A 15,271-nucleotide genomic window follows, 5' to 3' on the forward strand; every position below is an offset into this window, starting at 1 on the left:
GGACAAGAGACGTCTATACTTGACAGAACTTTGCTATGAACTTTTAATGCCTAACATGATGGAGAGAAGCAGAACAAAATGCTTACAAAGGCAAACAACAGAAGCTATGATCCGATGTGGTATACGTTTTCAGGAACATCCAGAGCCAAGAGATAAAAAAAGAAAGCGATGTTATATTTGTCCAGCAAAGAAGGACAGGAAATCCGAGCGTGTCTGTACTACTTGTGGACAAAATGTTTGCAAGGAGCATTCTTCCGAACAGATAACGTGTGAAAGTTGTTGCGGTCATTAGTAAAGTAGAAAAGGAACCTTTGAAAAGAGATATTCCTGCAGCATGTTTACTGCAACTTTTATATAAAAAACTTTTAGACAAAAAAAATTATTATAAGAGTTATATCGAATGCGTATATTGGGCGTTTTAAGCCCATTCAGTTACTCTTTTGTTTTTTTTTGCACATAGTAATGTTTTGAATTATTCACATCTTAGGCTGTGTTCCCACTGGCGCTGGGGTCTGCCAGGAGGTGATCCGTAATGGATCTGATCTCTTCGTAACTCCAGTTAAGGCTGCTGGAATGCCGGGATTCCGCCAGCCTTAGCTGGGGTCACCAGGAGGTCAGATCCATTACAGATCTCCTCCTGGCAGACACCAGCGCTAGTAGGAATGCATCCTTACTTTGCAATTTTCAAATAAAATGTGAAAATTATTTTTGTTTGAGTTATTCCATGTTATTTGCACACAGGCCTAAAAGGCCCCAGGTATGTGAAAGTGTAGATTTTTATGGTCATGCGTTCTAGGGTTAACCTGCAAATTAACCCTATATCTACAGGTTAATAGCGTTATTTTAGATAATAGATTCCCTTTAAATGCAAGAATGTCCATTTAAAAATCCATATGTGGCACCCCTGAGGGTCCAGTTGCCACAGAGATACTGCACCTCATCCAGAGGTGTGGTATCCCACCCTCAGGTAAGGAGGGAGCACCACTTGGGACTTCAACACCTGCACCCAACACACACCAGGCAAGCCAGGAAAGGGTGTTGGGAAGTGGGCGGAGAAGTTAGGTGAGTGAGCAAAGGTAGAAGGGGAGGAGCTAAGGTGATGGTGTGATGGTGATGGTATGTGATTAGCGTAGCCAATCAGGAAGTGAGTGGGAGGAGTTAGTGGAGAGATTGAGGAAAGTTTCCAGAAAGTGTCAGTCAATGACAGGACAGCGAAGGAGCAAGACGGGAATAGGAGTAGTCAGAGCCAGAGTGAAGGAAGAAGAGCTGAAGGGAGTTTTGAGGAGGACACAAAGGGTCTTTAGGGGCATGGAAAGTGCAGCAGTCACTCGTGGGGCCAGCTCCAGTGTGGAAGGACTAGGTCGCAGTGGGGGTACCGGCCCCTGAGCCCAGTGGAGAAAACACCAGACTCAGTTGGCAAACCAGAGGCTGAGGGAACTGTAGGTGCCTTAGCCACATCCACATCAACTCCCTGAAAATGCAGCCAAATAGAGGATTCCGGGGTCTGACCCACGTCACCCAGTGAGTTCCAAGGCTGCTGGCTTGGGGACACTGCTGTGAAGGTGCTAGGTGAGAAGGAACGAAAGACCAGCACAGGGAGATGACCAGAAAAAGGGGGAACTGTTATGAGTGGGTCACCGAGGAGGAAAACAAGATGAAAGCACAAACACAGGTAGGAAAATAGGCTGAGCAAACGATGGGGCCCGTACTAACTAGAAAGGACAGGAAAGGAAAGATACTGTCTGCAATCACGCCAAAAAACCCTGCAAAAATGTCCAACACTTCTGATAGCAAAAATACCCTGAAGTCACTAGACTTCTCCCACTATATCAGCACTCTGGCATATTCTGAGAACAGAGCAAAAAGAGGCCAATCTATTTAGGGACAAAAAGCAAACTAGCACATACAATGACATAAGAGTGGAAATTCAGCACAGCCCCAGCTGGGGCTGGCTGACCACACAAAAAACTGAATAGACCAAACCAAATCATATGTGAACATAAGCAGAGAACAACTTAGAGAAGGCAGGAACTGAGCTGGAAACTAAGACCTCAGGAGGCAGGAAAAAATCACCAGCATGGGAATAGGGAGTCGGCTGTCTTAAATCCAGTCTGAGACTCCAGATGTCCACTCCTCATCCTCATTATCAGGTGGCAAGTCTCTGTTAATTAGATCAGCTTCATTACCTTCTGCCATCACCAGAGGGAGCCCGGAAAAATAACTCACAACTCCTCTGTCAGCACAACCAGCTCCCTCACCAGAAACCAGAGGCAGACCAGAAAGTGAGTTCACAACAGTACCCCCCCTTGAGGAGGGGTCACCGAACCCTCATCCACGCCACCAGGCCGATCAGGATGGGCCCAGTGAAAAGCACAAACCAATCTATTGGCATGAATGTCAGAGGCAGAGACCCAAGAATTATCCTCCTGGCCATAACCCTTCCATCTGACCAAATACTGGAGTCTTCGTCTAGCCAAACGAGAATCCAATATCTTCTCTACCCCATATTCCACATTGCCTTTAACCAATACAGGGTCAGGAGGTGCCGCCATAGGAACTACTGGCTCAACAAACCTCTTCAACAGAGATTTGTGAAATACGTTATGGATCTTAAACGTAACTGGAAGAGCCAATCGAAAAGAAACAGGATTAAGAATCTCCAAAATCTTATAAGGTCCAATAAATCTTGGCTTGAACTTTGGAGACGCAACCTTCATAGAGATATTCGTTGACGACAACCAAACCATATCACCCACTTTTTAACCGGGGACCAACTGTCCTATGCCAGTCGGAAAACCGCTGGGCCTTTTCCTGAGAGAGTGACAACTTATCCACCACTTGGTCCCAAATCTGCTGCATTCTCTCTACCACTGTGTCCACACCTGGGCAGGGTGAAGATTCCACTTGCCCTGAAGAAAATCGAGGATGAAACCCAAAGTTACAGAAAAAGGGCAACATCAAAGTGGCAGAACTAGCTCTATTGTTTAGCGCGAATTCGGCCAAGGGCAAAAATGAGACCCAGTCATCCTGATCAGCAGATATAAAACATCTCAAATAGGACTCCAAAGTCTGGTTTGTTCTCTCAGTCTGCCCATTGGTCTGAGGATGAAACGCAGAGGAGAAAGATAACTGAATTCCCAGATTGGAACAAAAGGCTTTCCAGAATCTGGAAACAAACTGGACTCCTCTGTCAGACACAATGTTCTCAGGAATCCCATGCAACTAAACCACCTGTTGTAAAAACAAGGGCACCAACTCTGAGGAAGATGGCAACTTTGAAAATAGTGAGTCGGCTGTCTTAAATCCAGTAAGAGACTCCAGATGTCCACTCCTCATCCTCATTATCAGGTGGCAGGTCTGTGTTAATTAGACCAGCTTCATTACCTCCTGCCACCACCAGAGGAAGCCTGGAAAGAGAACTCACAACTCCTCTGTCAGCACAACCAGCTCCCTCGCCAGAAACCAGAGGCAGACCAGAAAATGAGTTCACAAAAGGAAGTCTTGGAGATCTTTTTTTTTTAAACCACCTGAGAGTTGGCTGGACCCCTTACCCGGAGGATACAGTGCTAAGCGGGACACCTGAGTGCATGGGTTTATTGTGAGTAAAAACTGTGAAATTGCACCACACTCTGTCACTTGTGTCTTTTGCGTTCCACCTGCTTGACACCGCACATAACATCATAGTCACCAACTCACAAGTAACATCCTAGCTGCCCTGGGACACAGCTCTGCCCATGGAGAGCTACACCATCTTTGCTGCCGTACCACTGTTCCAGAGGATCTGTGTCGCAGTGTCAGCTCTTATTGCCGAATTCCACGGGTGGCATCACAATCCCCCTTTCCCTATCATTTTCCTATCATCTTCCCCTCATTGAACTTCCATCTTTATTGGATGCCCAGGGCCACGGACCGGGTCACTACCACCATGACACATCCCCTTTAACCCCCTTCATGACCCAGCCAATTTTGACCTTAATGACCAGGCCATTTTTTGCAATTCTGACCAGTGTCACTTAATGAGGTAATAACTCAGGAACGCTTCAACAGATGCTAGCGATTCTCAGACTGTTTTTTAATGACATACTGGGCTTCATGTTAGTGGTAAATTTAGGTCGATAATTTTTGCATTTATTTGTGGAAAAAAAATGGAAATTTCGCAAAAATTGTGAAAATTTCGCAATTTTCACATTTTGAATTTTTATTCTGTTAAACCAGAGAGTTATATGACACAAAATAGTTAATAAATAACATTTCCCACATGTCTACTTTACATCAGCACAATTTTGGAAACAAAATTTTTTTTTGTTAGGAAGTTATAAGGGTTAAAAGTTGACCAGCGATTTCTCATTTTTACTGCAAAACTTACAAAACAATTTTTTAAAGGGACCACTTCACATTTGAAGTCACTTTGAGGGGTCTATATGGCAGAAAATACCCAAAAGTGACACCATTTTAAAAACCGCACCCCTCAAGCTACTCAAAACTACATTCAAGAAGATTATTAACCTTTCAGGTGCTTCACAGGAACTAAAGAAACATGGAAAGAAACAATGGACATTTTAATTTTTTCAACAAACATTTTCTTTTAGCATCAATTTTTTCATTTTCACATGGGCAACAGGATAAAATGGATCCTAAGATTTGTTGGTCAATTTCTCCTGAGTACACCAATACCTGATATGTGATCATAAACCACTGTTTGGGCGCACGGCAGGGCTCAGAAGGGAAGGAGCGCCATTTGACTTTTTGAATGGAAAATATGCTGGAGTATTTAGCTGTTGCCATGTCGCGTTTGGAGAGCCTCTGTGTGCCTAACCATTGGAGCTCCCCCACAAGTGACCCCATTTTGGAAACTAGACCCCCCAGGGAACTTATCTAGATGCATAGTGAGCAAGCACTTTGAACCCCCAGGTGCTTCACAAATTAATCCGTAAAAAAAAAGTAATTTTTTTTCACAAAAAATTACTTTTAGCCTCAGTTTTTTCATTTTAACATGGGCAACAGGATAAAATGGATCATAAAATTTGTTGGGCAATTTCTCCTGAGTTCACCGATACCTCATGTGTGGTCACAAACCACTGTTTGGGCGCACGTGAAGGCCCGGAAGGGAAGGAGCACCGTTAACTTTTTGAATGGAAAATTAGCTCCAATCGTTAGTGGACACCATGTCGCGTTTGGAGAGCCCCATGGTGCCTAAACAGTGAAAAAACCCCACAAGTGACACCATTTTGGAAACAAGTGCTTCACAAAAGTTTATAAAGCAGAGCAGTGAAAATAAAAAAAACATTACTTTTTCCTCAAAAATGATTTTTCAGCCTGCTATTTTTTATTTTCACAAGCCTAACAGGAGAAATTGGATCACAAAAGTTGTTGTGCAATTTGTCCTGAGTACACCGATACCCCATATGTGGGGGGAACCACTGTTTGTGCACATGGGAGAGCTCGGAAGGGAAGGAGCACCATTTTGGAATGCAGACTTTGATGGAATGTTCTGCCGTCGTCATGTTGTGTTTGCAGAGCCCCTGATGTGCCTAAACAGGAGAAACCCCCCACAAGTGACTCCATTTTGGAAACTAGACCCCCCAAGGAGCTTATCTAGATGTGCAGTGAGCACATTGAACCCCCAAGTGCTTCACAGAAGTTTGTAAACACAGAGCCGTGAAAATAAAAAATCATTATTTTTCCTCAAATTATGTTTAGCCCACTTTTTATTATTTTCCCAAGGGTAACAGGAGAAATTGGACCCCAAAAGTTGTTGTCTAGTTTGTCCTGAGTACGCTGGTACCCCATATGTGGGGGGAACCACTGTTTGTGCACTAGGGAGAGCTCGGAAGGGAAGGAGCGCCATTTTGGAATGCAGACTTTGATGCAATGTTCTGCTGGCGTCATGTTGCGTTTGCAGAGCCCCTGATGCGCCTAAACAGGAGAAACCCCCCACAAGTGTCTCCATTTTGGAAACTAATCCCCCCAAGGAGCTTATCTACATGTGTAGTGAGCACTTTGAACCCCCGAGTGCTTCACAGAAGTTTATAAATGCAGAGCCGTGAAAATAAAAAATTATTATTTTTCCTCAAAAATGATTTTTTTAGCCCGCTTTTTATTATTTTCCCAAGGGTAACAGGAGAAATTGGACCCCAAAAGTTGTTGTCTAGTTTGTCCTGAGTATGCTGGTACCCCATATGAGAGGGGAACCACTGTTTGGGTGCATGGCAGGGCTCAGTAGGGAAGGAGTGCCATTTGACTTTTTGAGTGGAAAATTAGCTCCAACGAACACCATGTCGTGTTTGGAGAGCCCCTGTGTGCCTAAACTTTGGAGCTCCCCCATAAATAACCCCATTTTGGAAACTAGACCCCCTAAGGATCTTATCTAGATGCATAGTGAGCACTTTGAACTCCCAGGTGCTTCACAGAAGCTTATAACGGAGAGCCGTGAAAATTAAAAATAATTTTTTCCTCAAAAAATGATTTTTTTAGCCTGCAATTTTTTATTTTCACAAGGGTAACAAGAGAAATTGGACCCCAAAAGTTGTTGTACAGTTTGTGATGAGTACGCTGGTACCTCATATGTGTTGGGAACCACTGTTCGGGCACACGGGGCTTGGAAGGGAAGTAGTGACGTTTTCAAATGCCGACTTTGATGGAATGGTCTGCGGGCGTCATGTTACGTTTGCAGATCCTCTGATGTGCCTAAACTGTGGAAACCCCCCACAAGTGACCACATTTTGGAAACTAGACCCCCCAAGGAACTTATCTAGATGTGTGGTGAGCACTTTGAACCCCAAAATGCTTCACAGAAGTTTATAACGCAGAGCAGTGAAAATAAAAAATCATTTTTTTTCTTCAAAAAATGATTTTTTAGCCCGCAATTTTTTATTTTCACAAGGGTAACAGGAGAAATTAGACCCTCTAAGTTGTTGTGCAATTTTTCCTGAGTACACTGATACCCCATATGCTGGGGTAAACCACTGTTTGGGCACACGTCGGGGATTGGAAGGGAGGGAGCACCGTTTGACTTTTTGAACGTAAAATTGGCTGGAATCAATGGTGGCGCCATGTTGCGTTTGGATCAAATAGTATATTGTGGCACAGCTGCGTCGGTGCACAAAAGAAGGTTCCCACACCAGTATAGATAATAATAAAAGTTTTGGCACTCAACTTGTTGGAAAGTGAAGGATTTTATTTGCAGTCACAAATCTAGACGCTTCGCCTATACCAATAAGCCTTCATCAGTATACTGCAGAATTAATAAAAATGTACGTGGTACAAGTCAGATGCTACATTTAATACAATGAAACAAGAATGAAACATCTAACAACACTAGAAAAAAACTTTCATAGGTGCATAAGTGATCAGAGGGACGGGTTGAAGTATTAGGGAGTGTGATTCATAAAGGAAAAAGGATCAATGTAAAAAAGAAAGAAAAGAAAAAAAGAAAAAATGGATAAAGAAAGAAAGACCTACCCAGACTGCTCATGTACAATAGATGGCTGTATATCTACAGTAGGGAAAAAGATATGGGTATGTTGTAATTATGCTCAGAAGGTGTGGATGAAACTCATTGAAATAAAGCCACTACCGGGACCAAATTAAATAAAGGACATATCATCCGTCTTGAGGATATCGGTATAAGGACCTGGGTCATAAAGAATATATCAAAAATAATGAAATCATGTCTAAATAATGAACTCATATGAAAAAATGCAGGACTTACCTGTTCAAGTAAGACAGGAGAGATAACGGGTTAATATCCCATAGAAAAGCTCGCCTGAATGGTCTGATAATGACAAAAGAAACGAATGAGTTAAAAAAACTCTAATAGAATGAAAATAAAAATTAAAAGGTACAACGCCTCCAGATATACTCAAAACACGTCCGTTTTCACAGCATGTAAGCCATGATCTGACTCCCTAGTCATTCCTAAAGGCATTCAAATACTATATTAAGTGAGTATATCTGGAGGCGTTGTACCTTTTAATTTTTATTTTCATTCTATTTCATTCTTGTTTCATTGTATTAAATGTAGCATCTGACTTGTACCACGTACATTTTTATTAATTCTGCAGTATACTGATGAAGGCTTATTGGTATAGCCGAAACGTCTAGATTTGTGACTGCAAATAAAATCCTTCACTTTGCAACAAGTTGAGTGCAAAACTTTTATTATTATGTCGCGTTTGGAGACTCCCTGATGTGCCTAAATAGTGGAAACCCCTCAATTCTAACTCCAACCCTAACCCCTACACACCCCTAACTACAACCCTAACCCAACACTTCCCTAACCCTAATCCCAACCCTAACCATAACCCTAACCCCAACACACCCCCAACCCTATTCCCAACCCTAACCATAACCCTAACCACAAGCCTAACCATAAATCCAACCCTAACCTCAACACACCCCTAACCTTTATCTTAACCCTAATCCCAACCCTAAACCTAATTCCAACCCTAACCCTAATTCTAACCATAACCCTAATAGAAAAATAAAAATATTTTCTTTATTTTATTATTTGTCCCTACCTATGGGGGTGATAAGGGGGGGGGCGGTGATTTACTATTTTTTTCATTTTGATCACTGTGAGAGTTTATCACAGTGATCAAAATGAATGAATGGAATCTGCTGCTTGCAGATTCGACGGGCGCACTACGCATTAACTGTTGTCTGAACAGCATAGCAGACAACATGCCCATCCACCACTCCATTCACTCTCATAGGACTGCCGGAGATAGCCAAATACTGCACTCATATATCTGACGGAAAGCTATCATTACATTAGTTGTTTCTTTTTTTTCTATATAAACCATATGGTTTGCTTCAAAGACAAATAAGTGGTTAAACTGTTTGCAGCCTCTTAGCTGGGAATATCAAATATTAGATCATACCTTCAACTTCCATTCACAGTGAGCAGCTATGCATCCTTAATATTTAAACCACAAAGAAACAAAGCTGTGAAGAAGTGTGAACAGGTGCAAGCTGCTGAGACGGTATTATGTAGAAACCAAAGAATACAGCAGCATACTGTGTGCATCATGATATATGCAAGCATTTAATATGTGAAATTTAAATTGTATTACTGCTTTATGGACACGCTTAGAAAATGAAACTAATTAGTACACAAAATGGCCAAATAGTGCGTGCCCATCAGCCACATTTGATAGAAAGGGTTAGACTCTCATCAAAGAAAGATCGACTTGTCATAGCTAGTGGGCACACACTAATTGGCCAAATACAGTACCTTCATTATATCAGTATATTCTATATAACAGTAATACCATTTAAATTTCACACATTCAATGCTTTACTATACCTTAGCGTATACAGTGTGCTGCGGCACCTGTTGACACTTGCTAAATATTGTTAGGATGCGCCGTTTAGTTTTTTTGGTTTTTTTGTAGCATACGTTTGGAGGTGTTGACTGCCTGCTTAGTTGGCTGTGTACTCTTCACATTAGGGTGCAGTCAGATGGCGATATAAATTGTCCTGAGATCAGACTGCAATGATCAGACTGGTCAGCAGCTCTCCTGACGCAAGTGTGACAGCTTCATGTATGTCTATGGTTGGGAGAGCTGCGGCGAGTACGAGCACTGCGGTCTGATCTCGGTCCAATTTATACAGATGCCTGACTGAACCTTTATTCTAAGACTATTTTTAATTAGCATTTGGATCCTATCTACCTTTTAAAGGGGTTTTCTCATGAGCAAAGCTCATTTTAATCAATAGATCTTGGCATAAGAATTCCATAATTGGATGTGTTAAAAAAAAGTATCCCTGTGCTGAGATTATTTTGTAAATGGGCCCCTACTATTTTCTATGTAACTGATTTGGCTGAACTGACTAGAGCATGGTCTCAACATGTCACAGCTCCTGGGTGGGGAAGGAAGCCAAAGAGTATGCAGACATTATAGCAGAGGATTGGGGCTGATTCTTTTTGTGAGTTAAAACATTTTCCTGCCCTTTTTTAAACAATGTTTACTCTTGAATCCTCACCTACCCAGTATCTGTGTTATGATCAGACCATGTTCTTGTACGGTCAGAAACAGATATTACACAGTACACAGTAGGGGCACATTTATAAGATTATTTCAGCACAGGAACATTATTTTTTAACACACCCAAATGTGGAACTTATTATTATTCCAAGATCTGTAGATTAAAATTTACTTTGTTCATGGGACAACCCCTTTAAATGTGTAGGCTTTTGGCCAGCGTGAGGTACAGTATATCTGCTAGAAATGTTTAGGTTCCCTCCAGGGAAAAGTCACCTTCTCATGGCTGGTTGGCACACACAAATTGACCAATCAATGCAAAGTGTCTTCTTTTTATAAGCATATTCTGTAAGGCAATAATGCAATTATCATTCATGTAGTCAATGTTTGCATACATCTTGGCAGACAATGTGTGCTGTTGCACTCTTTGATTTGTAGACAATATTTAAACCACAGTTTCCTACTACTGCCATTGATATAGCAGAATAGTAGATCTTTATATTAAAAGTCGACATTTCATATATACATTTATTTTTTATTTCCATTTCCATTACTAGAAAGCAAACACATATCATTTGTACAGTAGAATTTTACATAAGAACAAGGAGAATATATATGAAACCCAATAATAAGCAGCCAAAGTAATTAATGAATGTCAGCATGTTGGAAACATGAAGCTCTCTGTATTAGTAATCATTAAATTGTTCTACTGGTCCTGAAAGCTAACATTTTTCTTTCTTTCTTAAGAAAAAACACAGTAGTCACACAATTACTATATATACATCATCTTCTAGTTTCTTGCCATGTATAATAAGCCGGACTTGTCATACAGACTTCTAACAGTCAGCAATAAAGTAGCCAGTGCATCTCAATCAGCACGTCATTACTAGAGATGAGCGAATTTGTTCAGATTTGGTTCTGAATACGATCGGACTCAAATATTGTTTTTGCAATATTCGTCGAACACAGCCGAACATCATTAGAGTCAAAGGAAGTAAAAATTACCGAATATGTTCAGAACCGATCATAAGGTGTACATTTGGCACGAATAGTGTTCGAATATGGCCCGAATAAGTCAAAATCAGATTCGGGTACAAAATTCGAACAAATTCGCTCATCTCCAGTCATTACCAATAGCATGGCAACAAAATCAGCATGGCAAATTATTCAGACTTACTTTGCTGTTCTCAACAAATTAGAAGTATGGGGAACATAAGGTGCCGCACTGCTCAGGCAAAATACATAACTTATAGTAATGTCACTTGGGATTTTTTTAGAATATACTAATAGTGCAAAGGGGATAAACCAGCAGAAATTAATACAAATAACAGAATTAGTAATAATATTACTTATTATGATAAGAATGATTTTTACACAATTACTTATGACACGTCACAATCTTGTGTATCTATAATATCTACCAATCATCTTTTCACAAAACAAGAGACTAAAGCTATGTTCACATGTAGAAGATTGGGTGCAGAAATTTCTGTTGCTGTCTCCTTCATCTGATTGGGGTATGTGGGATACCATACACAAGTTGCAAAAACAAGCCCATTCCGATTATTTTGCCTTTCACATTTACCAAGTTATTTGTTAATTTGGAGAACAATACCAAGAAGTATCACTCAAGTTGTGCATGTGAGAGGACAGGTAAAGTGATATGAAATTCCTTTATAACTGGTGGGGGTACGACCTCTGGAGTCCTAACTTAGTGCTGTTGCCCCTTTTGTTTTTTCAGCACGATGGCGCTACATATTTACTGTTTGCATAGGGAAATATACTTGAAACGGAAGTGACAGTTCCCCCAATGCACAGATGGATGGAGCGAAGTGTACAAAGAGAATGTAGAGGAGCCATTCTTGGATGTGGGGGTGTCAGATGCCAGACCCTCTCCAATATGCCATTCCTTTAAAACATTAGAAGGTTCCTGTGAAGAATTGAAGAAAAATGTTCTCCAATGATATTCTATAACAAAGATTCATGTTGCTATGACAATGAGGTTTGTCTCCTGAGAAACTTTGTGAAAAAAAATCTCTCTTAGGCTGGTTTCACACTTGCTTTTTTTAGCGCTGTGCCTCATGCGCTATTGTGCGCATGCACATTGCTCCCCTATCTTTAACATGGCGGGCGCATGGTATAGCGCTTGTACGGGTTCATGTGCGTTTTCGCGTGCTGCGTTTTTTCCAGGTGTGCGCCCAGGCACAACATGTTGCATTTTTCTGTGCGCCCAGCTGCTGCCAAAAAACGCATGTGCACATTAGCGCATGGAAGGTGCAAAAAAACAACATTACAGTCAATGGGCACTAGGACATGTGCACGCATGCGTTTAAAATCGCATGCGTTTTTAGAGTTAACATGGTGACAAACTGGTTAAATCGCATGCGCAAAAAAACAGCAAACGCATGCAAAACGCTTAATGCGTTTGGAATGCGCACGAGGCGCAGCGCAAAAAAACGCTAGTGTGAAAGTAGCCTAACCTAGTATTTACTCTGTGTTTAGAGAAAATGTAAAAAACAGAATCTTTAAATTGTTGTCTAATGACCATATAGGCAAAGCAAGAGTCTGATGCTTAATGCTTTCAACCACTGCTTATTACATTGGACCCAAGTTGGGTTGCCTGGCTAGAACAATGTATCCCAAGTGCTTGCTCACACATTTTGCTCCTGCCGCGTTTCTCCGCAAGTTTTTCCAGCAGGAAAAAACCTATGTTTTACAATATCAAAGTGAATGCTATCTCTGAAATCTCACTTACCCACTGCTTATATTATTCCTTGCAGAATTAAACCTTCAATATGTCTTTTTATTTTTAAGATCTGCAGCATATCAATTCTTTCAGCGTTCTTGCAGTGTTTTTCACCCATTTAAATGAAATATAAAATATACGGATAAAGGTGGGGGGAAAGCGCGTATTTTATGTACCATTTTTCCTACCAAAATCCTGGTTTCTGTAGCAGAAAAAACTGTTGCAAATAATAAACTTGTGCTCATGCCCTTAGTATACATTTTTGCCGATTGGCTCCAACAAACTCTTTTTGTTACAAGAAGTGATGATCTAGTTAAATAATATCTCAATCAAGAGGAAAACTACTATACTAAAGAGACGGCACAGTCTAACCTATGACCCTTAGATCATGCCCACTACATTGTTGTCATTAGGGTAACTAAATATACTATTTTGGAAAGATATCTGTCTCTGTGACAAACCAGTTGAAAATAAAGCACCAAATAAATAGATTTACATTGCACAAGGCTTAACACAACTCTTTTCTAGCCACAAAAACCTACTGTATATTATATGCTAATATATATTAGGCGTAGTGTTAGATGTCTACTTGGTATGATGGAAGTTTAGAGGAGCTCAAGTAGTGGTGAGACTTCTGTATAATTCACACCCAAAAATTTATTATACTCCCCATATATGTTCAAGGAGATTGAAGTCCAAGGAGATCTTAAATAATTGATGCAAAGTTAGTAGAAAGTATAGCCCTGAAGAAGTGATGAGTCCATCTATGAACTTCGTATTGTTCTGTGGTATAGAAGAGTTGTAATCACTAACATTATTAGCTATGTTGTCCTCATCCGACCCCAGACATGATCATTGCATCTATCTGATCACAGCAGATTAAGAAGAATACACAGGCACAATATATTCTGGGACTCTTACCACATCCATAATCTGCATCAGATTCATCCCAAAGTAGACAGTGAGTGGATGGGAGTCATTAGCCACTGGCCTCTCTAGAGGATTGTAATTCTTCAGTAATTCCCTGTAGAGTTTTCTCTGGTATTCTCCTTGCAGGGACACTTCAAACCAAGAGAAGAGCATGATCAGGGCTCATCCAGAGAGGCAATAGACAGTACCATGGCCAGTACCATGGACAGCACAGCAGCATGTTCTACTGACATACATAGTGCAGAGAGAAAGTGAGAGGGAGAGATGAGAGACAGAAGGAGAGAAAGTGAGAGAGGGAGAGATGAAAGACAGAAAGAGAAAGTGAGAAAGGGAGGCTAGTACAGGGATCGGCTCATCATGTGCATGGCGTTGGACTTACATTCTACAGAATGGGGCATTATAGGATAGGGTGGAATGCGGAGTAACAGTGAAATCATTTTACCATGGATCAAGCAGATTGATAGAATCATCCACAACTGGAACTCCCCAGCTCCCATTTTATGAGATCAAGTAGAGGAGGTCTTCAGATTCCCAGCAGAAGGGGAAAAGTTTATGGTTTGAGGACAATAAGCGGAGTCCTAGATGCTGGTGAATGTAGAAGATCAGCTCTCTGGCTGCATCCAGGCTCAGGCAATGGAGGTCGTGACTACTAAAGTATCACAGTCCCTGTGCATGAGACTTCACTGATGACGGGAAGCCAGGGATTGTCTTCATATTTAGGTATGCATTGCGTCTATGTTATTGGGGGGATCCCAGTAGTTCCCAGCTGTATCTGATCACTCCCCCTGAGCTCAGTGCTGTCACTTGTCAGAAAAGCAATGGCTCCATTCAGATGGGCTCCACGTGAAGCTTGTGACTTGTGATCCTGTCTCAGTCTGAGCTCTGTTCATTGCATTGTATTTTATAGCTGGCGAGGAGGAGGCAGAGCAGCAGCCCAGATCTGGCGTGAGTATTAACCCATCCACTGCTGAGCATGCCACTAAAGCACATCCAGCTGCAGCGTATACCTGAGTATAAACATCTGCACCCTCCGCTATGGTATTTTTAGCACGGTGTCATAAGTAGTGAAATAGATTTGATAATCACTGCATGGTAACTAGAATGTCAATGCAATGGGTAGGATGTTAGTGTATACATACACTAAGGAGCTGCCAGGAGAAAGGTATGAGCTTTTCCTCTACAATTAGGCTGTGTGCCCACATGAGTTGTTTCTGAGTTATTTACGCTGCATATTAAAAAAAAACACAAGTAACCTATTTTACTTAATAAGTGCAGAAATGCTAAAGAAAATCTGCAACATCAAAAACTCACCAAAAGCACATTGTGGGAACGTAGCCTTAAAGAACAGAGCCAAGGTGATTATTATAATGAAGAATTGCATGATTGTCAATTCCATGTCATTTTATTACTCTTTTTACAATGAATAAACCAGGAGACTGCAGAAGACTTTTAGGGTGTGTGCACATGCTGCGGATTCTGCTGCGCATCCGCAGCGGATTTGGCCCTGCAGATCCGCAGCAGTTTCTGCTGCGGTGTACAGTACCATTATTCCCTATGGGAATAAAAAACCGCTGTGCAGACGCTGCAGAATTTTCCGCGCGGATTGTGC

General features: G+C 41.3%; 1 protein-coding gene across 2 annotated transcripts in view; it reads right to left on the reverse strand.

The window, feature by feature from the left end:
- Positions 1 to 14,563, reverse strand: part of CHRNA7 (cholinergic receptor nicotinic alpha 7 subunit) — a 547,224-nt gene extending 532,661 nt beyond the window's left edge. The window contains exons 1-2 of one of the 2 annotated variants that reach the window (XM_073586951.1): positions 14,105 to 14,563; positions 13,654 to 13,793 (exon numbers count right to left, since the gene is read on the reverse strand). In XM_073586951.1, the coding sequence (XP_073443052.1) occupies positions 13,654 to 13,793; positions 14,105 to 14,159 (195 nt within the window). In that variant the 5' untranslated portion in view covers positions 14,160 to 14,563. Of the gene's footprint in view, positions 1 to 13,653; positions 13,794 to 14,104 lie in introns of those variants that run through there. The other variant, XM_073586952.1, reaches the window with a different exon arrangement.
- Between the last annotated feature and the right edge of the window lie 708 nt (positions 14,564 to 15,271).

This window comes from Dendrobates tinctorius, unplaced genomic scaffold (genome assembly GCF_039654945.1).
Source record: "Dendrobates tinctorius isolate UK_male_01 unplaced genomic scaffold, ASM3965494v1 ptg000097l, whole genome shotgun sequence".
Classification (NCBI taxonomy): Eukaryota; Metazoa; Chordata; class Amphibia; order Anura; family Dendrobatidae; genus Dendrobates; species Dendrobates tinctorius.